We start from the raw sequence: 26,396 nt of genomic DNA on the forward strand, positions 1-26,396 counted from the left end.
CCCTATCTACCCAACACACCACCTACCCGGAATGAGTGCCCCATCTGCCCAACACACCACCTACCCGGAATGAGGGCCCTATCTACCCAACACACCACCTACCCGACATGAGTGCCCCTATCTACCCAGCACACACCCTACCCGGAATGAGTGCCCTATCTGCCAAACACACACCCTACCCGGAATGAGGGCCCTATCTACCCAACACACCACCTACCCGGAATGAGTGCCCTATCTACCCAACACACACCCTACCCGGAATGAGTGCCCCTATCTGCCCAACACACTACCTACCCGGAATGAGGGCCCTATCTACCCAACACACACCCTACCCGACATGAGTGCCCCTATCTACCCAACGCACCACCTACCCGGAATGAGTGCCCTATCTACCCAGCACACACCCTATCCGACATGAGTGCCCCTATCTGCCCAACACACTACCTACCCGGAATGAGGGCCCTATCTACCCAACACACCACCTACCCGGAATGAGTGCCCTATCTACCCAGCACACACCCTACCCGACATGAGTGCCCCTATCTGCCCAACACACTACCTACCCGGAATGAGGGCCCTATCTACCCAACGCACCACCTACCCGGAATGAGGGCCCTATCTACCCAACACACCACCTACCCGACATGAGTGCCCCTATCTACCCAGCACACCCACCTACCCGGCAGGTGCTCGAGTATCCGCTCCAGGTCCTGGGACATGTCACGCAGTGGTTGGTACGTGACATTCTCCGAGTCACTCAGCTCCTCCTGTTCCTGAAGCTGCTCGATCAGGGCCACGCCGAAGAAGTAGGTCGTGATGGAGTTAAGGCACAATAGAGGTTTTACACTCAAGATTCATCCTAATACATAATAGTAGTGAGTGAGTATGGTTTAACGCCGCTTCCAGCAATATCTCGGCGGGGAACATCGGAAAAATGGCTTCACATATTGTACCCATGTGGGGAATCGAACCCGGGCCTTCTGTCTGACGAGCCGACGCTTTAACCACTAGCCTACCCCACCGTCCTCATAATACTTACTATGTTTGTTGTTTTTTAACGCCGCACTCAGCAATATACCAGCTACATGACGGTGGTCTGTAAATAATCTGGACCAGACCATCCAGTGATTGACATCATGAGCATCGATCTAAGCGATTGAGACACGATGACATGCATCTACCAAGCTCTTCACGGTAACAGGTAAATAAGTGCTGTGGTACTTATTATTCATACACACTCTTCAAACCTTGCATGGGTCTAATATATACCTTTACATAAATAGATATATAATTATTGATCACGTGAAACGTCTGTGCATGTAAGCTATCTGTATTTTCAATCGCTTTCGAGCGACCACTGTCAAGAGGGTTACAACGCGACTTGTCGCAACGACCGGAGGAAATGTGATGTCATGACGTCACGTGACACCCTACAATGTGAAATGTACATTTACTGTTTGCACACGAGCATATATAGAAGAGAATGTCTGAACGAAGCACCCTTTCAGACTATAAACAATCGTTTTAGATATGACCCTGGGGGCCCATTTCATAAAGCGACCTTAGCGTTATGGCTGACGTGCCTGTCGTAGGTGAAATAGGATGCAATGACATACAACCAACCAGGCCACCGAGCCTCACCACCGGAACCACTAAATCGCCTCTCACGACAAGCATAGGTTGCTGGGGGCCGATTCTAACCCGGAATTATCCCTTGTCTCATTCAGGCTGGGGGCACGGGTGGCCCAGTCGTCTAAGGCGCCGCGATTCGCTTTGCAGAGTTGCGTCTCTTGGGCAAGCCAGAAACCTATGATTGTGGGTTCGAATCCCGGTTCGCCCCGATTATGTTTCTAGGTTTGTCAGCACCATACCCGTGCTCGTGGGTTTCACCGAAGTGGTAAACGTCTAAGACCTGCATCACTTCGGGCTTTCCTCCCACATTAAGCTGACAGGCCGCGATATAACTGGAATATTGTTAAAAGCGGCGTTAAACCCAACTCACTCATTCAGGCTGAGAAAAAATGTGATTTTTAGTGTTGGTGGATCCTTAAGCCAAATAGTTTAAAATAATAATGTCCTGTGACAACGCTCGGCATGTGAAGAAGAATGGTTTGGTTTGTTTGTTGTTTAACGCCGCACTTCCAATATTCCAGCTCTATGACGGTGGTCTGTAAATAGATGAGCCTGGACCAGACAATTCCGTGATTGACATCATGAGCATCGATCCACTCAATAGGAAAAGGATGACATGCATCAACCAAGTCAGCGAGCCTGACCACCCGAACCCGTCAGTCGCCTCTCACGACATGGGTTGCTGAAGACCAATTCTCACCCGCATCTTCACAGGTTGCAGAAGAATAGGTGCTTCGGGTTCCTATGTCTCAGACAGTACAATTTAGGCCGGCGGTTGGTTCCCGTGTCAGATAGTAGTATTTAGGCTACACTTTGTTTTTGTTCACGGACTTTTGACCAAACATTCAGGACGGTATTGTTTAAAAGATAAAATCCAGTTTCCTCTGTTGATGTGTCATAATTCGTTGTATTTTGATTGTTTAAAGACAATTTTTCAAGAGGTTTTAATTATAGTATTTTAATAATTTATTTAAATCGAAAGCGACAGCAGATGAGTGTTTCTTCAACACTTTGCTTATTCCTTTTTTCACGTTTCAATTTTGAAAACCAATTATTTGTTAAAATGTGGCCTTAGGAGAGACAATGCTCCGCAGTCTGACGCCAAATTTCTATTCATGTCTAGGCGCTGAAATTAGTCCCACGTGTCCAACCGAGACATTGGTTTATGTAATAAGGGTTATCATTAACTGATAAAGATCACAACATCGACTAAGATAGTGTTTAATGAATTGAATCAAACATGCGAGGACTGCCGATTGATCTTACAAATCCCTCTAATCCTCGCTAGAAGCTCAGTACATGGTTCATCATAATTGAGAAAGCTAATAACGACCTTGAAGCGAATGGGTGCTTTCGGGTCGAGTATGTTGTCTACAGTACTATAGAGGCAATATCACATTTGAGTGAGTGAGTGAAGGGGTAAATGAGTGGATGGGTGAGTGTTTGAGTGAGCGAGTGAGTGAATATTGTTTAACTCCGCGGTCAGGTAAACAGCCAAGTCAAAAAGTCTGACAACCCCATCACGTTTAGTGGGATCTAACGACAGGCATGTGGAACCTGGGGAATATTCTGACCTGTTGGTTTGTTGTTTAACGCCGCACTAAGCAGTATTTCGGCTATATGACGGCGGTCTGTAAATAATCGAATCTGGACCAGACAATCCAGAGATTGACATCATGAGCATCGAACCACGCAATTGGGATACGATGACATGCATCAACCAACTCGGCGAGCCTGAACACCTGGGGCCTGTTCCACAAAGCGATCTTAGTGCTATGACTGTCGTAAACCTGTGTTAAAGTATGGGACGGCATATAGTCGCCTTTTACTGCAAGCATTGGTTGCTTTTAGCAATATTCCAGTAATATCACGGCGGGGCCCAGAAATGGGCTTCATACATTGTACCCATTTTGGGAATCGACTTTGGCGGAACACGGATCACTTAACAACAATGCCGTTCTTAACGAGTTGGATTTAATGCCGCTTTGAACAAAAGTACAGTTATATCATGGTGTGTCAGCTTGATGTGGAAAAACCCCCGAAGTGATGCAGGTCTCAGACGTTAACCACTTTGGTGAAACCCAAGAACATGGTATGGTGCTGACGAACCTAGAAACATATTCGGGGTGAACCGGGATCGAACCCACAATCATCGGTTTCTGGCGCCCAAGTAACTCATAACTGTTTATAGAATGGATATACCGCAAAAAGGATATTTCTTATATTTGCCTTTTCTCTGGGCTAGACTGTTCTGAAACACCTCCCTCACAGCCTTGTTACACGCTGGGCCCCAGTGAATGACCTCGGGCAGGCCGAGAAGCAGGCTGATCTTTTGTAACAACAGGTCACGTGACACGTTTCCCTTGCTGCACTCGACCAACAGATCTGGAACAAAAAATGATACAATACATTACGTCATCTCAACAGCTCTCGCTAAAAACGATTCTAATTTTGAAACTAATCTTGACATATTGACCCCATTCCGTATATATGTGGGCAATATTACAACATATTCTTCAATTGTTCCCGGAATAGCTTTCTTTTTCGAAAATATGCAAAACACACCATTGTGTATAGAAAACATTAAATTCTGTAAAAAATGGAAAACTGCTACATATATCATCACCTTCCAAATCGGACATCCGGGTGACAAACACGTCACCCAATGAACATTACACATTCAACATTATGCACACGTGATACATGTGACGCATGTGCAACACGTGCATATCATCAACCAGTTTCACAGTCAGTATGTGTGGCAGGACTTCTGTCGTGAAAGTCTACATATCTATGCGTGCGGCCCGCCTTGTGTTCTGACCATGTTCGCATAGTGTGTAAGCCGATGATGTATCGAAGATATCCAAGCTTCTTAAGCCATGCTCCATGTACGCTAAAAGAAAAACTAATTTCCTTATTCCTATGAATATTTCAAATGACTTCAGTGACAATCCCGTTCGAGACGAAAGAACAAAGTAGGATAAAGGCCATTTTAAACACAAAATAAGCATAATTTAAGAATTGAGCAAAACTATTAGACATTGTTATGAAAGTTATCAGATATGTTCATATGAATGAGAACTAGAACTATGTTCATACTTAGACGTATATCGCTCATTTTTACTCATTTGAACGTGTAAGAAAGTGTGAGTGAGTGAGTTTGATTTTACGCCGCTTTTAGCAATATTCCAGCAATATCACGGCGAGGGACACCAGTAATGGTCTTCACACATTGTACCCATGTCGGGAATCGAACCCGGGTCTTCGGCGAGATGAGCGAACGCTTTAACAAATTGGCTACCAGACCGCCCCGTGTAAGAAAGAACAAAGGCCAGTTGTCAGTCATGAACAGGATATTTTTCATACCAATAGTTTTTTGCAACTTTATTTGACCTTTCCAGTGAGCAAAAAAGAGCCGTTATTTGCCTCCTCCTTTAAGGACTAACGGGTTCCGGTCAAACGGAATGTCATGATCTCTTTGTCCATTGAGACCACGGATATTCTCGATTACCTAATGTCAGTGAGAGAATGGAGTTTATCCTTGATAGCCGACGATGGTTCGTTGCCTGATGGCCTGGCATTGATGCTGGATTTAGTTAAAGCGGTACGCGCCACGTTTACGAGTATTCAGCCATATAAGTTGGTTGGTTGGTTGGTTTGTTGTTTTAACGCCGCACTCAGCAATATTCCAGCTATATGACGGCGGTCTGTAAATAATCGAGTCTGGACCAGACAATCCAGTGATTGCTATCATGAGCATCGATCCACGCAATTGGGATCGATGACATGTATCAACCAAGTCAGCGAGCCTGACCACCCGATCCCGTTAGTCGCCTTTTACGACAAGCATAGTCACCTTTTACGGCAAGCATGGGTTGCTGAAGACCTATTCTACCCCGGAATCTTCACGGGTCTAGCCATATAAGTGCGAGGCCACCAAGAACGGGCTTCACGCATTGTGCCCACGGTGGGTAGCAACACAAACAGGGTACTCAGCCACTCCCGTCGGCTGAAAAATCACTTTGATGAAGAATGTTCTGTTTTCTAAGAAACAGTCCGTATTAACGAGTTTCCAGTTTAAGGAGGTACATTGTATGTCATACGGATCACATAATGTGCAATGGCGGATCCAGCATTTTGAAAAGGGAGGGTCCAAAATATCAAAATCCTCTCTCATCTAATTTTACTGCCTACAACATGCTACAATTGGTTTTCAAAAGGGGGCCCGACCTCCCTGGACCCCCCTCTAGATCCGCCTCTGGATCCTCCTATGATGTGTTTCAAACTGTGATGTCTGTATGGTGAACCGCACAGGAAGCCCATGGACAGGAATTTGCTTTCGTGTGTACAATTAACCATTCTCCTCATCTGTCCTTCTCGTAAATGTTTTTATTTGTCGGTCTGGTTGAGAACCCAGGCTGTTCCAACTGATTAATAGAATATCTTATCTGCTTAGTGTTATAAATCCATTCTGGAAGCGCTTAAATGAAAACAAAACGCGCACGTAAAGTAAATAGCAACCGCTGAATTTCCATACAATTGCAGTTAAGCCATTAAACTGGTATCTTGCATATCTTATCCAATACTGCTGTTTTATCCACGCAATACGTCCTACAACTCTTCAATAAAACCTAAACTCCGCATTCTCATGATAGTTCGAACTATGTCAGTCTGACATTGGCATGCGGATGAAAGAGAATATATATAATCTTGTCTCTTGAACAATCATTATCTTCACAAACTGTCGGAAATTGCGAGTCTGTCCGTTGGTCGTTATCAAGGGGCCTTCCCTCCTCCCCGTCCCACATCCCCTCCCCTACCACATCCCCCTCCCCCTCCATGCAAAGGCTAACCAGGATACAACAAAGTATCATTGTGGCAAATCAGACAACGGAGGACAACAGACAATTCATTGACTGAGCATATAATTCGGATAAGCTTTATTATAGACAAAACGAAGTCGGGGGCTGAAAATACCAGACAGGAAAGAGACAGTATCTATGTGTTTTTCCAAATTTTGCATTATTATATTATATCTCGTTTCTTCCCTCCCTCTGTTTTTTCACTTTAATATTGTGATTAATATTGTGTAGATAAGAACTAAAGAATGCAATATGATCTCGTACGTGAAGATAGGAACGGTAGTTCATCTGCCCGTTGAACTAATCGACATGGCCTATGGGTTTAAATCACGGTGCATCTTGTCATGTCAAATACAGTTTTAATTGTTGGAGTTCACCGCCAAGCAGGGCCAGTACATCATGACAAGCGTCCCGATTACAGGAACTTAATCTCGTAGAAAACATTAAGATCACGACAAATCAAATATTTGTAGGTACCACGATTGATTTTGTTCGGTCACGAGCTCTTTAATCTTTTAAAACCGATGAAGAAAGGTTATTGAGGAAAGTCATGTAAGGATGGACGGTCACGTGTCTTTGGTCGCTCGTGCACACTGGTAGCTGTGAAGTGGTGCTTCGTAGGACGTTTGGAGGTTAGTAGGACGAAAAGTAGTTCCAATGTCCGATAGTTGGGTGTTTGGGACACTGTTCTGATATAAGGTTAATAGGACAAAAAATAGTTCTTATGTCCGAAAGTTAGGTGTTTGTGCTTCCGTGTACTTAAATAGGGGTTAGTGGGACGAAAAGTAGTTCTTACGTCCAATAGTTGGGTGTTTGTGACACAGTGTTTTGACATGGGGTAAGAAGGACGAAAAGTAGTTCTTACGTCCGATAGCTGGGCGTTTGTGACACGGTGTATTGACATGGTCGTTATAAAGGTAGTTCTTATGTCCGATAGCTGGTGGTAGCAATACTACTAATATTATTATTATAAGCTGTAGTTGTAGTAGCAGTAGTAACATTTTTGTTCTTATAAGCTGTAGTATTGGTAGCAGCAGTAATACTATTATTATTATTATAAACTGTAGTATTGGTAGCAGCAATACTATTATTATTATAAACTGTAGTAGTGGTAGTAGCAGCAATACTATTATTATTATAAACTGTAGTATTGGTAGCAGCAATACTATTATTATTATTAACTGTAGTAGTGGTAGTAGCAGCAATACTATTATTATTATAAACTGTAGTTGTGGTAGTAGCAGCAATACTTTTATTATCATTATAAACTGTAGTAGTGGTAGCAGCAGCAGTAATACTTTTATTATTATAAACTGTAGTATTGGTAGCAGCAATACTATTATTATTATAAACTGTAGTAGTGGTAGTAGCATTAATACTATTATTATTATAAACTGTAGTATTGGTAGCAGCAATACTATTATTATTATAAACTGTAGTAGTGGTAGCAGCAGCAATACTATTATTATTATAAACTGTTGTAGTTGTAGAAGCATTAATACTATTATTATTATAAACTGTAGTATTGGTAGCAGCAATACTATTATTATTATAAACTGTAGTATTGGTAGCAGCAATACTATTATTATTATAAACTGTAGTATTGGTAGCAGCAATACTATTATTATTATAAACTGTAGTAGTGGTAGTAGCAGTAATACTATTATTATTATAAACTGTAGTATTGGTAGCAGCAATACTATTATTATTATAAACTGTAGTAGTGGTAGTAGCAGTAATACTATTATTATTATAAACTGTAGTATTGGTAGCAGCCATACTATTATTATTATAAACTGTAGTAGTGGTAGCAGCAGTAATACTATTATTATTATAAACTGTAGTATTGGTAGCAGCCATACTATTATTATTATAAACTGTAGTAGTGGTAGTAGCAGTAATACTATTATTATTATAAACTGTAGTATTGGTAGCAGCAATACTATTATTATTATAAACTGTAGTAGTGGTAGTAGCAGCAATATTATTATTATTATAAACTGTAGTATTGGTAGCAGCAATATTATTATTATTATAAACTGTAGTATTGGTAGCAGCAATACTATTATTATTATAAACTGTAGTAGTGGTAGTAGCAGCAATACTATTATTATTATAAACTGTAGTAGTGGTAGTAGCAGCAATTCTATTATTATTATAAACTGTTGTATTGGTAGCAGCAGCTGTAGTTGTGGCAGTGGCAGCCACAGAAACAAAAGTGTGGTCTGCACATTCATGACAATGTTCAACAGTTTACCATACAAATCTAAATCCGAACAATGATATTCACCGACACATAAAGCGAAGAGTGATTTTTTCGGCACACGCCGCTGCACTTTCTCTATGACGTCATAAGAACACATGTCTCCTTCGCTACGATCAGTCACGTGACGTGGCGCGGCGACAGCACAACAGATTGAACATGGGAAGATTAGCTTTGTTATGTAATGCGGAGATATTTCCGTGTTTCCGAATAACGACAACCGCTCCGCGTGGGTGAATGTCAGATTGTAGAGTGACGATTTGCACGAGTAATACCCATACGAATACAATTTACTTCAGCACAATGTATATCTTAAACGACGCCACTCTGGTTTCTGCGGCAAGTCGTGTATCCCAAGGGACAATTCCACACAATGGCTGACACTCTCGCTCTGCGCAGGTCATGTCATAAATGCAGGAGTGGGCGACACATCGGTTAGCTGACGCCGTTTCAAATGCAGTTAACAATATTCTGTAGAATGTACAAGGACCAGGGGATATACGTGATAGAGTTTGGTTTAGGTCGACATTGAACTGACCGCGAACTCACTTCATTTGTGTCGGGAGAATTGTGTCTGTTCCGCGCCGCACGCCGTCTAGACAGTGTCTAGACCTGAATTCAACGTGCAAATTCTTGGTAATCACTGACAAGAGTTGGAGCGATTTCGACCCGCAGGTACAACTCAGGTTACCCGTGGTGATCCGTCTAACAAGATGGTGTCCATCAGCATCTACATCGCTGCCTCCCTGGTTACATGTGTCTGCCATTTTCCCGGTACAAATGGCCATTATCTCCAAGAGTCCCCCTCTCTCTCTCCCCCCCCCCCCCCCCCCCCCCCCCCTCGACGGGATGGCTTCTTGGTGTCTGGGTAGTTCGTGTCCTTACTTTTTGTTTTGTCCGCTTGTTTGTTGTTTGGCGCCGCTCTCAGCAATATTGCAGCTATGTAACGGCGGTTTGTAAATGATCGTGATAGTACAGGCGATCCAGTGATTGATATCATGAGCATCGATCCTTGCAATTGGGATACGATGACATCCGATGACATCCTCGTTGTGTAGCGTCCCTATGTGGGCACTGATCCTCAATGTCCCCTTGTCTTCCCAGTATTGACAGCGAGATCCCTTATGTCCTGAGTGAGTGAGTGAGTGAGTGAGTGAGTGAGTGAGTGAGTGAGTATCACATTATGTACAATCAATGATGTACGTGCCCGTGGGTGGGTGGGTGTGAGTGAGTGAGTGAGTGAGTGAGTGAGTGAGTGAGTGAGTGTGTGGGTGAGTGAGTGAGTGAATGAGTGAGTATCACATTATGTACAATCAATGATGTACGTGCCCGTTTGAAGGACTGTGAACCGAGCCTGGGGTCAAAAGTTGGATTAGAATGGAATGTAACACACATGTACAGTTAACATCACATCTAACTCTTACAATGAGTGGAACTTCAAAATACTTCAATCACCTCATTCATTGCAGATTCTCTGACTACAATTAGTGCACAATACCATCCACCACAGACATAACGTTCCAAGTGGGATGCTGGATGCTGCAATGTGCACTTGGTGATGGTGTGGTCAGCAAGTCCAACCTAGATTACTCTCAGGCTGACTGTCTGCACATGTGTACATTGTCATCACAGGCCTGTGTTCTCGTGTTGATGGAAAATCTTTTAAACCGAAATGTCGATGGTCGTTGGAAAAATATAATACACTTTCAAATGTTTTTCAAAACAAGATAATAATTGTCGGTCAGACGAAATGAAGAAGGGAAATAAAAGGAAAAGGAAAGGAAAAATAATGGAAAACAATGACAATCAAATTGTTACTTCGCTTCCCTTTTTACCTACATGACCTTTAAAAGGTGTTTTTTCTTATGAATGTCGAAATAGATTTGTCGCTTTTATTTTCATGAAATTAGTTAACAGATTTGCCATGAAGAGAACAAAAATGCTCACAATTTTAATTTAATTCAACATTTGTGAAAATTTGGATCGGCGGAACCGCACATCAAATACTTTAAAAAGTGCCTGACATTTCACACAGGTTTTAGATTACACAAATGGATGCCACAGTCATGCGGGTGTATATTGGACGAGACTCTCCCTTATGTAAAGAGTGTTCATTCTCACCGAATGTTCAAAACAATCTCGTGTTTAGTTTCAACAAATTCAGTAAATGCGCTATGGTGGCGCTGGCTCCATAAATTGAGGAGTGGTGTTGGGCGGGGTCAGGCAACAAGCAACTCCCATTTTTATGCAAATTATGTGAGTGGCGGGTGCTACCGGTAGGGCAGGACTTGCTTTCCCTTTTCACGAACACCCGGTGTTATCATTTATTTTCACCGCCTCCGTGGTCTAATGGTAGAGCGTCCGCCCGGAGAATGGTCATACCAAAAGGCGTTAAAAGATGGTACTTGTTTTTACCCTGCCTGGCGCTCAGCATTAAGGGGCTTAAACAAGGAGTGGGGCTCGGAGTCATTATACTGTGTCTGAGTGGGATATTCGTGTTAAAATGCGGCATGGTATCTCAGTGTGCTAGCACTATAAAATCGGCATCGGTCCGGACTAGTACAAGCAGCCACACACACACGTGCATGCACTTCACTATAAAAGTGCAATAATCTTGGACGCGACGTTCAGCCCATTTCACCTCACCTCACCTCACTAATTTTAGTGTTCCATTCATAAAAGTTTCAGTGCGATTCTGCCTTTTATGCCGAATGGATAATCGGCGGATAATGTAGACAAATTATTCTCTGGCGTTGTAAGCAGAGCGGCGTGGGCCATGATACTTCTTGTCATATATGGGCCATAGAGTAGCCCAGTGATAAAAGCGTTCTTTTGTTACGCCGAAGACCCGGGTTCGACCCCCCTCATGGGTACAAAGAGTTAAGCCAATCTCTTTGCTAAAAGAGGCGTAAAACCATACTCGCTCATTCTGCTATGTCATTCCTTATAGTATGTGCTACCTATGTAAACAGAGCGTTGAGTTGCTGTGTCATTCCTTCTAGTATGTGCCTCCTACGTAAGCGGAGCGTTGAGCTGCTATGTCATTCCTTATAGTATGTGCTACCAATGTAAACAGAACGTTGAGCTGCTATGTCATTCCTTATAGTATGTGCCTCCTACGTAAGCGGAGCGTTGAGCTGCTATGTCATTCCTTATAGTATGTGCTACCTATGTAAACAGAGCGTTGAGCTGCTATGTCATTCCTTATAGTATGTGCTACCTATGTAAACAGAGCGTTGAGCTGCTATGTCATTCCTTATAGTATGTGCTACCAATGTAAACAGAGCGTTGAGCTGATATGTCATTCCTTATAGTATGTGCTACCAATGTAAACAGAGCGTTGAGCTGCTATGTCATTCCTTATAGTATGTGCTACCAATGTAAACAGAGCGTTGAGCTGCTATGTCATTCCTTATAGTATGTGCTACCAATGTAAACAGAGCGTTGAGCTGCTATGTCATTCCTTATAGTATGTGCTACCAATGTAAACAGAGCGTTGAGCTGCTATGTCATTCCTTATAGTATGTGCTACCAATGTAAACAGAGCGTTGAGCTGCTATGTCATTCCTTATAGTATGTGCTACCAATGTAAACAGAGCGTTGAGCTGCTATGTCATTCCTTATAGCATGTGCAGAGCGTTGAGTTGCTATGTCATTCCTTATAGTATTTGCTACCTATGTAAACAGCGTTGTGCTGCTATGTCATTCCTTATAGCATGTGCAGAGCGTTTGGCTGCTGAGTCATTCCTTATAGCATGTGCAGAGCGTTTGGCTGCTGAGTCATTCCTTATAGCATGTGCAGAGCGTTGAATTGCTATGTCATTCCTTATAGTATTTGCTACCTATGTAAACAGAGCGTTAAGCTGCTATGTCATTCCTTATAGCATGTGCAGAGCGTTGGGCTGCTGTGTCATTCCTATAGTATGTGCTACCTATGTAAACAGAGCGTTGAGCTGCTATGTCATTCCTCATAGTATGTGCTACCAATGTAAACAGAGCGTTGAGCTGCTTTGTCATTCCTTATAGTATGTGCTACCAATGTAAACAGAGCGTTGAGCTGCTTTGTCATTCCTTATAGTATGTGCTACCAATGTAAACAGAGCGTTGAGCTGCTATGTCATTCCTTATAGCATGTGCAGAGCGTTGAGTTGCTATGTCATTCCTTATAGTATTTGCTACCTATGTAAACAGAGCGTTGTGCTGCTATGTCATTCCTTATAGCATGTGCAGAGCGTTGGGCTGCTGTGTCATTCCTATAGTATGTGCTACCTATGTAAACAGAGCGTTTGGCTGCTGAGTCATTCCTTATAGCATGTGCAGAGCGTTGGGCTGCTGTGTCATTCCTATAGTATGTGCTACCTTTGTAAACAGAGCGTTGAGCTGCTTTGTCATTCCACATTGCATGTGTTGCCTATGTAACAGAGCGTTGAGCTGCTATGTCATTCCTTATAGCACGTGCTGACTTTGTAAACAGAACGTTGAGTTGATATGCCATTCCTTACAGTATGTGCTGCCTCTGTAAACAGAGCGTTGAGTTGTTATGTCAATCTTACTACGTATGTGCTGCCTATGGAAGCAGAGCTTTGAGCTTCAATGGTATGTATATATCTGCTGCCTATGTAAGCAGAGCGTTGAGCTTCAATGGTATGTATATATGGGCTGCCTATGAAAGCAGAGCGTTGAGCTTCAATGGTATGTATATATGTGCTGCCTATGGAAGCAGAGCGTTGAACTTCAATGGTATGTATATATGTGCTGCCTATGGAAGCAGAGCGTTGAGCTTTAATGGTATGTATATATGTGCTGCCTATGATAGCAGAGCGTTGAGCTTTAATGGTATGTATATATGTGCTGCCTATGATAGCAGAGCGTTGAGCTTTAATGGTATGTATATATGTGCTGCCTATGATAGCAGAGCGTTGAGCTTTAATGGTATGTATATATGTGCTGCCTATGGAAGCAGAGCGATGAGCTTCAATGGTATGTATATATGTGTTGCCTATGATAGCAGAGCGTTGAGCTTTAATGGTATGTATATATGTGCTGCCTATGATAGCAGAGCGTTGAGCTTTAGTGGTATGTATATATCTGCTGCCTGCGTAAGCAGAGCATTGAACTGCAACTCAGGGTGTGTGTACATTCTTCAGCTTGGCGACGCTGTGTTCTAAATGCCATTCTTTTCTTCTTTCTGATTTGTTAAAAAGGTTCAAAAAGTGTACACACCATCACCCTGAAACCATCGCCAGAAAGATAAACACTGAAGAGATATGCAACATTATTTTGTTGTTGACAGCAGTGAGAATACTTATATTGAAGTAATCTACATAAATACGTGTATATCAGTGTAAGGAAGAAGATGAACAAAACTGTACGACATTACAACGCTGCAGAGCATCTTCAATTGTTCGGGTGGCGTAGTATCATTAATTTGTGTCGTCGCGTAAAGTGGATGAAGTCATATCGTATTGGTCTTAACAATGAAACACATCAGCTAAAATCGCTAGAAGGCATGTGCAAATATCGGAAGGCAGTTACGCTGACCTCTCTACCCTTGTGGGTAAAATTGTGTAATATTGTATAATGCGTGGCAGTGAGTGGCCTTGTGTGACATTGTGTGTGATGGTGTAGGGAATTGATGTGAAACTGCTTTGCATTGAGTAGCTGTGAGTCAGTGATTGATTATATGGCTTTGTGTGACAGTGTATGCCTTTGTGTGACAGTGAATGGTATTGTGAGAAAGTGAATGACTGTGTGACAGTGAATGACTGTGTGACAGTGAATGGCATTGTGAGACAGTGTATGGCTTTTTGTGAGAAAGAATGAGTGTGTGACAGTGTATGGCTTTGTGTGACAGTGAATGAGTGTGTGAGAGTGAATGAGTGTGTGACAGTGTATGGCTTTGTGTGACAGGGAATGACTGTGTGACAGTGAATGAGTGTGTGACAGTGTATGGCTTTGTGTGAGAGTGAATGACTGTGTGACAGTGAATGAGTGTGTGACAGTGTATGGCTTTGTGTGACAGTGAATGAGTGTGTGAGAGTGAATGAGTGTGTGACAGTGTATGGCTTTGTGTGACAGGGAATGAATGTGTGACAGTGAATGAGTGTGTGACAGTGTATGGCTTTGTGTGACAGGGAATGACTGTGTGACAGTGAATGAGTGTGTGACAGTGTATGGCTTTGTATGACAGTGTATGACATTATGTGACACAGAAAGACTGTGTGACAGTGAATGACTGTGTGACAGTGAATGACTGCGTGACAGTGAATGAGTGTGTGATAGTGTATGGCTTTGTGTGACAGGGAATGACTGTGTGAGAGTGAATGAGTGTGTGACAGTGTATGGCTTTGTGTGAGAGTGAATGAGTGTGTGACAGTGTATGGCTTTGTGTGACAGGGAATGACTGTGTGACAGTGAATGAGTGTGTGACAGTGTATGGCTTTGTGTGACAGGGAATGACTGTGTGACAGTGAATGAGTGTGTGACAGTGTATGGCTTTGTGTGAGAGTGAATGACTGTGTGACAGTGAATGAGTGTGTGACAGTGTATGGCTTTGTGTGACAGTGAATGAGTGTGTGACAGTGAATGAGTGTGTGACAGTGTATGGCTTTGTGTGACAGTGAATGACTGTGTGACAGTGAATGACTGTGTGACAGTGAATGAGTGTGTGATAGTGTATGGCTTTGTGTGACAGTGTAGGGCTTTGTGTGACAGTGTATGGCATTATGTGACACAGAAAGACTGTGTGACAGTGAATGACTGTGTGACAGTGAATGAGTGTGTGAGAGTGAATGAGTGTGTGACAGTGAATGACTGTGTGACAGTGTATGGCTTTGTGTGAGAGTGAATGAGTGTGTGAGAGTGAATGAGTGTGTGACAGTGAATGAGTGTGTGATAGTGTATGACATTATGTGACACAGAAAGACTGTGTGACAGTGAATGACTGTGTGACAGTGAATGAGTGTGTGACACAGAAAGACTGTGTGACAGTAAATGACTGTGTGGCAGTGAATGACTGTGTGACATGGTACGGCTTTGTGTGACAGTGTATGGCATTATGTGACAGAGAATGAGTGTGTGACAGTGAATGAGTGTGTGACAGTGAATGACTGTGTGACAGTGTATGGCATTATGTGACAGTGAATGAGTGTGTGACAGTGAATGAGTGTGTGACAGTGTATGGCTTTGTGTGACAGTGTATGGCATTATGTGACACAGAAAGACTGTGTGACAGTGAATGAGTGTGTGACAGTGAATGACTGTGTGACAGTGTATGGCATTATGTGACAGTGAATGAGTGTGTGACAGTGAATGAGTGTGTGACAGTGTATGGCTTTGTGTGACAGTGTATGGCATTATGTGACACAGAAAGACTGTGTGACAGTGAATGACTGTGTGACAGTGTATGGCTTTGTGTGACAGAGAATGAGTGTGTGACAGTGAATGAGTGTGTGACAGTGAATGACTGTGTGACAGTGTATGGCTTTGTGTGACAGTGTATGGCATTATGTGACAGAGAATGAGTGTGTGACAGTGAATGAGTGTGTGACAGTGTATGGCTTTGTGTGACAGTGAATGACTGTGTGACAGTGAATGACTGTGTGACAGTGTATGGCATTATGTGACAGTGTATGGCTTTGTGTGACAGTGTATGGCATTATGTGACACAGAAAGACTGTGTGACAGTGAATGAGTGTGTGACAGTGAATGACTGTGTGACAGTGTACGGCTTTGTGTGACAGTGTATGGCATTATGTGACAGAGAAGACTGTGTGACAGTGAATGAGTGTGTGACAGTGAATGGGGGGTGTGACAGTGAATGACTGTGTGACATTGTATGGCTTTGTGTGACAGTGTATGGCATTATGTGACAGAGAATGACTGTGTGACAGTGAATGCGTAGCTGTGTATGTTTGGTTATAGTGTTTGACAATGTGCACAACAAGACAATACATAATGCAGCTGTGTGATGGCGTATGGAAGTGTTTGTGATATTGTATTACATTGTGAAATTCGGTGAAAGTGTATGGCATTGTTTGAGATGGCGTATGGCAGTGTTTGTGATATTGTATTACATTGTGTAATTCCCTGAAAGCGTCTGGCATTGTGTGTGATGGCGTTTTACATTGGGTACTACACATGACATTGTATGATGTGTTAATATGGGTTACTGTAAATGTGTATGTATGCCACTAGGTGCGCCATTAAAGGTATTTGTGTGCATGTATTCAGGTCTTTCTCATTTTCAGTACAGGTCATGCTGTGTATTCTGGTATAGGTCAGTGAGCGCAAATAAATATGTAAGTCATAGATCAGCGTTTGCGATAGTATCTCATTGCGTTGTGTCTTCTTAAAAGGCATTGTGTGTTGGAATACATCATTGTGCGTTGGAATAGTTTATTGTGTGATGGAATAAGTGTGTGTTAACATACGCCATTGTGTGTTGGAATACGTCATTGTGTTTTGGAAAACGCCGTTGTGATGCCACAAGTCACTGTGTGTTGGAATACGCCGTTGTGATGCCACAAGTCACTGTGTGTTGGAATACGCCATTATGTGTTAGAATACGTTATTGTGCGTTAGCATACGTCATTGTGTGTTGGAATACGTCACTGTGTTTTTGATTTAGTCATTGTGTGTTGGAATACGTCTTTGAGTGTTGGAATACGTCACTGTGTGTCGGAATTCGTCATTGTGTGTCGGAATACGTCATTGTGTGTTGGATTAAGTCACTGTGTGTTGGAATTTAGTCTTTGTATGTTGGAATACGTCATGTGTTGACATAGGTCATTGTGTGCTGGAATATGCCATTGTGTTAGCACAGATGGATAAGGACCAGGCAAGTGTTTGTTGGTATACATCATCGTTTGTTGCTATAGATTGATGTATGTTGTATAGGTCATTATGTTTTGATATAGATTACTGTGGAGTATAGGTCATCGTGTGTGGTGTACGTCATCATTTGTGACGTACGTCATTGTGTATGGTGTACGTCATTGTGTGTGGTGTACGTCATTGTGTTTTGTGTACGTCATCGTATATGGTGTACATCATTGTGTATGGTGTACGTCATCGTGTGCGGTGTACGTCATTGTACGTCATAATGACTGACACTGGGTCTTTCATTGGAGTGTCTTCCAGCAATAACACGACGCTTGACACCATCATGGGCTTCACATATTCTTCTGTGGGGAAGCGAACCCTGGCCTTCGGCGTGACAAGCGAACACTGTAACCACAAGGCTACCCCAACACCCCACTGCATTTGGGGTGCGTTATACAGTAAACACAAGTGTGTGGCAGTGTGTGCTATAGTGTATGGCAGGGCGTGCAATAGTGTGTGCCAGTGTGTGCAATAGTGTATGGCAGGGCGTGCAATAGTGTGTGCCAGTGTGTGCAATAGTGTGTGCCAGTGTGTGCAATAGTGTGTGACATTGCGTGCAATAGTGTGTGGCAGTGCGAGCAATAGTGTGTGGCTGTGCGTGCAATAGTGTGTGGCTGTGCGTGCAATAGTGTGTGGCAGTGCGTGCTATAGTGTGTGGCTGTGCGTGCAATAGTGTGTGACTGTGTGTGCAATAGTGTGTGGCAGTGCGTGCAATAGTGTGTGGCTGTGCGTGCAATAGTGTGTGGCTGTGCGTGCAATAGTGTGTGGCAGTGCGTGCTATAGTGTGTGGCTGTGCGTGCAATAGTGTGTGGCTGTGCGTGCAATAGTGTGTGGCTGTGCGTGCAATAGTGTGTGGCAGTGCGTGCTATAGTGTGTGGCTGTGCGTGCAATAGTGTGTGGCTGTGCGTGCAATAGTGTGTGGCTGTGCGTGCAATAGTGTGTGGCAGTGCGTGCTATAGTGTGTGGCTGTGCGTGCAATAGTGTGTGACTGTGTGTGCAATAGTGTGTGGCAGTGCGTGCAATAGTGTGTGGCTGTGTGTGGCTGTGTGCGGCAGTGTTTGCAATAGTGTGTGGCACTGTGTGCAATAGTGTGTGGCAGTGTGTGCAATAGAATGTGGCTATATGTGCAATAGTGTGTGCACAAGTATGTGGCGTTGTGTACACTTGTGTGTTGAGATGTGTAAGGCCGTGCTACAGTGTGATATACAAGGTTTCCTCACACACACACACACACACACACACACACACGCACGCACGCACGCACGCACGCACGCACGCACGCACGCACGCACGCACGCACGCACAAAAAGGCGGGCACATACGACACCCACTAAACGCCCGCGACTGAATGACTCGCAACACTTGTTAATTGCCAACTCGCCACGTCAACACCCATGCACCTGTATATGAACACGCAAAGCTAAACTACAAGCACCTTCACGTAATACTCATGATCACAGTCCGTTGATTTCCTGTCGCACATTATTATCATGATTTGAATGATTTCGGAAAACACTGGTGGAGTTGGCAGATATTGATCACATGACACGAGGATATTCCTGTCGACAATATTAAATTGGCTAAAATAATGGTCCCAGATCGTTTAGTGGCACTGACAGGATGGATACAGAACCCATGACACGATTGAGGCGTATGTACAGCAGCGCTTGGTTGATGACGGCGTTATGGCCCTGTCACACTACAACGTTTTAGAGTAACTTGCACCTAGCGTGTAAAAGACAGTTAGTGTGCTGTCATACGTCGAGCTTTCATCGAAAAAAACATGATTTGGGTGTATTCATAGCGTATAGATAACGAGTTCATCGTATATGTAACGCATGTCTAAAGAAATAGTAGCGTATCACTGACTTATACATATGACTAGCGCGCTCAGCGTAGGGGAAAGGTGCCAACACGGGCCCTGCGGTAGTATACGAGTAACTGGTAGTGTACACCCATTCATCAAATTACCACCAAAAGCGAAAGCAGTCTAGATATGTAAAAAGTTTATACGTTCCCATACGCCGAAAATGTTGTGCATACACAAAAATGTTTTTAAGCCTCGGCGTACTACCTACAACATATACCGGCGTGCTTTTAACGTATACAACTTACACCTAACTTATCCATAGCGTATTTCAGCGTTGTCGGCGTTTTGGCAAAAGTCTCATACGTCGCCATACGTTACTGCAGAGACCATGGTTACTGCTATTCGTTGTAGTGTGACCAGGCCATTACGATCTACACCGAAACGTTTCTACAATTGCAATATAGAAGTTGGTGATTCATACCATCTGGTTATGTCTAAATACTGAACATTATGAACACTTTTTTTAATCAGAATTCAGTTAGAACAAATAATGGGTGACCTTTTGTCACATCAGTTCGACATGGTGAATATACTGTTTCATCGAGGGTCATATAGCATAACGTTAACTCGCAATCAGATATAACTGTGTCGTCGAACAATGCATTCTCTCTCTCTATTCTCAGCCAGAATATGTTCCAATTTAAAATGACAGAGAAATCGGATACCCTATAATACGACCAGGTATACGACACACAAACTAACCCTTTTATTGAATGCACACCCTTCCCCCATCCCCGACCAACCCCTCCCCATCGACAAATTCTAACCATATGCCCTGTCTGTTATTGTTCATGTCCCAGGCCGAAACTCGAACAAAAAGACACGAAGAATTCTCAAAGAGAATGTCATTTACGAATAAATGAAATTTTATACAAATTATAAAAGAATGTTAGATTTAAATAGTTTATTCGTGAGTATCATAAATGGCAAAATGACAAATGATAAAAATAAATAGCAATAAAATAATACAAACTGATAGGAAATTATTATGGGTTGTGTGTAGAACATATGCATATTGGTAACGTCTGAGATATGAATATTTCATAACATACATTGAGGTGACAAGCACTCGGTAATAATGGTCGCTTTGGGTACAAGAAATAAATAATAATGTTGGACAATGTTTTGAGTAAACACAACACAATACATGCGGACTCACATGGACGTATCCATAGCTCTATATACAAAACAATTATACATGAGATCGCGGGAGACAGAGTTCAAACGTTGTTGGGTTGATAGTTTCTAAGCGTAGACAACACATTAAGCATGTACACACACACATATATCACATTTCATTCTAAGAACTCCGAAATACCAGAGCTTCCAGGACATTTACAACCGGGAAATCGTGAAAGACGAAAATACTAAAAAACCCTATCGTTTACTCGACCTTTCTATGTCGAAGTAGCACCCGGTCAAAATATCCCTCTGAGAGACCATTAATACTTGTAATGTACTACATTTTGGGAATATTTTCGACTAGTAATGTCTTATTGTCCATGGGTAAACCCACCGGGATGTTTTAATGTTAGAAGCACTGGTACGCTCGGTAGTGAAATGTGTTGCTACCGGGTATTTGGATGGAAAGCTCACCTGGCAAAGTGTCCCTGATCTTGGACATCTTCCAGCCCTCATTCATAGTACTAAACTGACTCTCTCCCAGTAGACTGTCTGCCCCGTCTACACCATGTTCCGCCATGAAATGATGGCGATAGTCAACAATGTCTTGACACGTGAACTCGCACATTGAACAACGAAACACTGCCTCATCTCCATCACCCGGTTCCTGCTTAAACACTGTCCTGTTGTCACAAGATGCGTCGTCCGATTTTGGAGAGTTGTCCCCCTTATCGGAAGTGTCACTTTGAGGGCGAGTGTCATTTCGAGAAGCAAGAGCCTCGCTCACCTGACGATGTTTCCCAGTGTAGTTGAACGGGGTGAAACAGTTTTGGAATAATTTGGATCCATAGTGAACGAGATTGTCATAAGGGTCAATGGGTCCTTTCTCCCTCGAAACGTTTTCATCATTTGAACACACTGGGGACTGAAACAAAGGATTGGGTTGTCCAAACCACCCATACATCGGTCCAAAGCTAGCACCAAAAGCACTCGCGAATAATCTATTCCTGAAAGAATTTTGAAAATACGGCGTCGTATGTTCTGCTGGAACAAGAGGGTGAGCGTTAACCAATGTTTTTTCTACGTTTGCATGGCCAGACAAAGCTTTCTTCATCAGTCGGCTGTGAAAGTCATCCCTAAGGACCGGTGAGGACTCGGCATGTTTTTGCTTCTTTGCGTCTGGTTGGTCAGAATCGGAACTAGATTCACAATTCTTCTCCCTGTCTGCACATTCATCGGAATCGGAATCAGACCAGCTGTTCCCTGATCCAATCTGATTACGGAGACACACGGGAGCTGGTCTCTTCCTCTTGTTTCTTGGTGTGGAATTGGGGTCTTTCTCTGTTGGGGAATGTTCTCCGCTGCCGGGATTCATAAAACTAGGTGAACCAGTTCTGGTTGTCCTCTCAAACTGCGAATCTTGATGATTGTTTTCATGAGTGGAATCATTCTCCCATCGCTTCTGGAACACAAAGTTAGAGCCGGACTCCCTCTTCTCGTCAGTTCTGTGACTCGACAAGAGGCCCTGTAGGAATGGCATGTCAGACATGCCTTGCCCCATGTGTACTCCATTGCCTGGCATAGGCACGCCATCTGACCTTTTCATGTCCATAGTACCGCCATTCTGGCTATCACAAGGAGTGTCTGTTCTAAACGCTTCGACCTCTGGCTTGTTGACGAATGTCAGCAGCCCTGTGGGAGATCTACAATTACTTGGTGATCCACCAGCTAGACCAGGGGAGGTAGACGCGGGCACATTAGATGAACCCCCTCTCTTGCGATGTGGATTATTCTGATCTGCTATTCGGACCTTGTTGTTGTGATGAGGACCATTGCAGTGAGCTTGAAATGCAGCTTTGACTTGACATTTCCAATTACAAACCTGACAGAAATACACAATGTTCCCACCTTCTCTCACAAGCTTTGTATATCGTCCAAACTCGGGAGTAAAACTGGACATTGAAGACCAAGATTGCAACAAATTGGCTTGACTTCCCGGCGTTTGAGCTTGAACGATCTGGTCTGTGAGTTTCTGGATTTTGGAAATGTTTTCACTTTTTGGAAGGTCATTCACCTTAACCACGGGAGCTGTCTGTTTCACAAGCTGATACTTGTTGCAAGGAAAGTCTTTCTTGCTTTGGTTCGGGGACTCCAGTCTGGGTTTGTTGCCGGAGTTTGCAACATACAACGGCGGCTTGGGGGTTGACAGACGCTCCTCCATGCCTGAAGACGGCGTTGCAGCCTCGTCCACAGACTCCGTGTCGGAGAGTTTGTCTGCCTCTACCCTCTCCCCACAGAGCTTAGCGTGAGCGCAATCAATGTGAGACCGTAGATCTTCATCAGTACCGAATTTCAAGTCACACTGGCTACAATCTTGAAAGCTTGCCTGTTTCGTCAGATGTTGACTGGTGACATGAGCGAGGAAACTGCCTTTTGAAGTCAATATTGAAGGCAAGCTAGTACACAGGGTACACTTGTACAGAATCTCGGCAAACCGCATGAGATTTTCCTCACAACTCCTAAAGTCGTTTCCGAGTATACTCTCGTCAGGAAACAGATCTGATGTTTTTGATTCACCGCTACTATCAGATTCCTCAGCCCCGGACCTCATGGGCGTCGTCTTCCACGATAGTTCCTGGCTAGAGCTCGGGGAGCGCTGTTCGTGGTTCGCTTGAGTATTGGCGCCAGAGTAAGCCACGTCCGTCGGGCTGGAGTTGCAGACTGTCTGGCACATGCCGGCCATCGCGTCTGACATCATCTCAATAATGTGAAGATTCCACTAAATATCCCACATAGCACCGAACACCTTTAATAGATTTCAGGCAACGGTTTAGTCTCGCCTGGTGACAGTCAGTCTGCGAATTGAAAGAAAAATAATATTAAGAGCTGATGTAGTTATACAAGTGTATTCATTGTTTTCATAACAAAAATATCATGTTGTGCGGTATAAATGAGGTTATATAAAACATATCCTGCAAAGACGAATCTATGTGTTTCGTTGCGTCTTGGTAATATTGGAGGAGTAATGTAGTTATTATTCTTTACGTCGACGTTATAAGCAGCGAGCAGTGGGGTCAATGTGAGTTACATTCATACACATTCATTGTATGGAGATCAGCTCAAACAGGGCAGTGGTGGAAACCAAGGGAATGGGTTAAGTCCCTTTGTTGGTGTGTCCTCTTTTACATACATTTAATGGCACCTGCAGTATGAGCCTAAGAGGCTACACTGACCCGGGGCACCTGTTTTGATCAATACCATAAGCGTAACCATGGGACACTTGCTTTGTTTACAGATATATTAGCAAATATATATAACTGTCAATCAGATCATCCAGTGTTTGGTTGAATGCTTGAAACGTATCAACCAGTATTGGATGAAAAACACGAAACCTGTCAACCAGTATTGGGTTTAATACTCGAAACTTATATTATAACTTATATCAACGAATATTGGGTCAGATATACGAAACTAATATTATAACTAATATCAACGAATATCGGGTTATATACACGAAACTAATATTATAACTTATATCAACGAATATCGGGTTATATACACGAAACTAATATTATAACTTATATCAACGAATATTGGGTTAGACACACGAAACTTATATTATAACTTATATCAACGAATATTGGGTTAGACACACGAAACCAACAACCTATTTACGATACCAAATATAACTATTGAATGAATTCGGTGAACATAAAAATAAATCACAGATCCAATTTTCTGAGAATGCTGTCCTCTCCTTTGATATGCCCCCACGCTGTGGGTGTGTATTATCCCCCGCTGTAAGCGTCTGTCCCGTACCCCCATTTGTTGACCCGCTACCCTGCTGGCGATTGTCCCTAGGGGTTTTCTTTGTTATCCGAAGCAGGTGTCTCGAGCGTGCGGAAGTAACTCCGAGTAGAAATAGACATTTGATAGACAGGCCTTGAGCTTTTGTCAGAGGAGCTGCTGAGAACAAATCAGAACTGCATGTCTAATGTGATGCTCCATGCGACCAACATATGTACAATATGTATACCTATATTGATATATGTCATCCCATACTTAATTTAAGAACCAGTCTAATTGCATTGAATTAGATCTCTCGGATGTACATTTGTCAAATTTATGTTTAAATATTTTTCATTTTTGATAAATGAAGATAACAAAACATATACACAACCTATCAACAGGAATCAATCTGTTAAATATCCGGGGTGAATTAACGTGGTTTCTTGTTAGCAGAAATATATATTTCATCTTTCATTACAATACAGATCGATATATCTACAACACCACGATGTTTCCGTAGATGTTGTTTTCTTCAAGCTGATTACATGTTTCCACAATATACTCACGAAACTGACAAATCGCAAATATTATCTCAACTCTTTCCGCATACAAACATACAATTCGCTTCGACAGCACACTTGTCGATCAAGTAAATGAAATTCAATCCGGGAAAACTGATGAATATAAATAAATTCCAGTTGCTTTTTCAGTTAAAGTGGTAAAAAAGTAGGAAGCGAACAAGCGTGGTAAAACCGATAAAATGTTGGCGCTCGTTGCATCGATCAATTTGCAACAGTGATGCAACACGAGTGCAGATTGTTTGAATGCAACAAGTCAGCTCAAATATACGGTAACGCTCACTTTATGAGTCCAATATATCAATCGTCAAGTGAATACACCATCGCGATTGACGTGAATTATGAATGAATGTAAGTACACAATATATATCTGAGTTATTATTTCACTATTAATCCATTTCAACATATATCAATACATGTTTGAAAGGAATTCAATAAAGATGTCATATATCAATGCAAGACATAAGAGAACGTTGTCTTGCTGAACAGACAGCAACCTGGTGATTGAGATAAGATGAAGCGAAAGATCTGAGATTTTCTTCGCGGTTGTACTTACCAGTATATGAATATCCTCTGGTGAAGTGACACAAGTGTATATCCTAGAGTATCTCCTGTAGTGACTGGGGCGATATGGAGTTGGTAGCGACACTGAATATATATAGATCGCTGCACAGCACACTGTCGCTGGCAACTTGTTTAGATGTGATCCAAGTCCCGTCTGAATGAAATTTTATTCCTTTCTCCAGACCCTTGTCAACTATTGCCGACCTCGAAGCGTTTATCTGATATGCTTCAAGCCGAAAATCGAAGTGAGTTGGGCTCGACTCTGCATGCGGCGCCATTCGGGTTAGATAAATAGGCGAGCGCTGCTCGTGGTCGCCGGCGCGCCAGACAGCCAGACGGCCGATTCGGCGCCAAGTTTTCTGACAATCAGCGAGCCAGACACTCAAACGAGCTGTCAGATGCGGCCTGTGTCTCGCGCCTGTTATTGTGAGAGGGAAATGAATGACTTCAAGCGACATACAGACGACGGTTAAATCCCAGACCGGTTTTATTAAAAAAAGATGTTTAGATAAGCGAAGTTATCCTTCTCTAGGAACACATGTAATGTTAGTGGTTGCGGCGATGTTGGTAGATGCATATCGGCCATGGCTTGCCTTTGTTCCATTGTGTCCGAGATAGGGCCAGAAAGGCAGGCTTGAAAAGATAATAGTACCGCGTGTAGATGATAGAACTTGATTAACGGTTAGGTGATCAATAGGTGACTTTTTGTCTGAAGTGATCGCCGTTCTGGTGTCACTTTCAACTGTCCCTGTTTTCATTAGCGGTACATACAAATAATGAGTTTTGCCTTCACGTAATTTTGCTCTATAGCAGAACATTATGATTTCAGCGTC

The 26,396-nt window shown here is 42.9% G+C and overlaps 1 protein-coding gene across 2 annotated transcripts in view; it reads right to left on the reverse strand.

Moving 5' to 3' along the window:
- LOC124151953 overlaps window positions 1-25,962 on the reverse strand; it is a 34,373-nt gene extending 8,411 nt beyond the window's left edge. Inside the window, exons 1-4 of one of the 2 annotated variants that reach the window (XM_048389338.1) lie at window positions 25,556-25,962; window positions 21,107-23,487; window positions 3,849-4,017; window positions 680-813 (exon numbers count right to left, since the gene is read on the reverse strand). In XM_048389338.1, coding sequence (XP_048245295.1) covers window positions 680-813; window positions 3,849-4,017; window positions 21,107-23,390 — 2,587 coding nt within the window. In that variant the 5' untranslated portion in view covers window positions 23,391-23,487; window positions 25,556-25,962. Of the gene's footprint in view, window positions 1-675; window positions 814-3,848; window positions 4,018-21,106; window positions 23,488-25,555 lie in introns of both variants that reach the window. The other variant, XM_048389339.1, reaches the window with a different exon arrangement.
- Window positions 25,963-26,396: the final 434 nt, after the last annotated feature.

The sequence above is a fragment of the Haliotis rufescens genome, unplaced genomic scaffold, assembly GCF_023055435.1.
Source record: "Haliotis rufescens isolate VD_foot unplaced genomic scaffold, xgHalRufe1.0.p SCAF_8, whole genome shotgun sequence".
Lineage (NCBI taxonomy): Eukaryota > Metazoa > Mollusca > Gastropoda > Lepetellida > Haliotidae > Haliotis > Haliotis rufescens.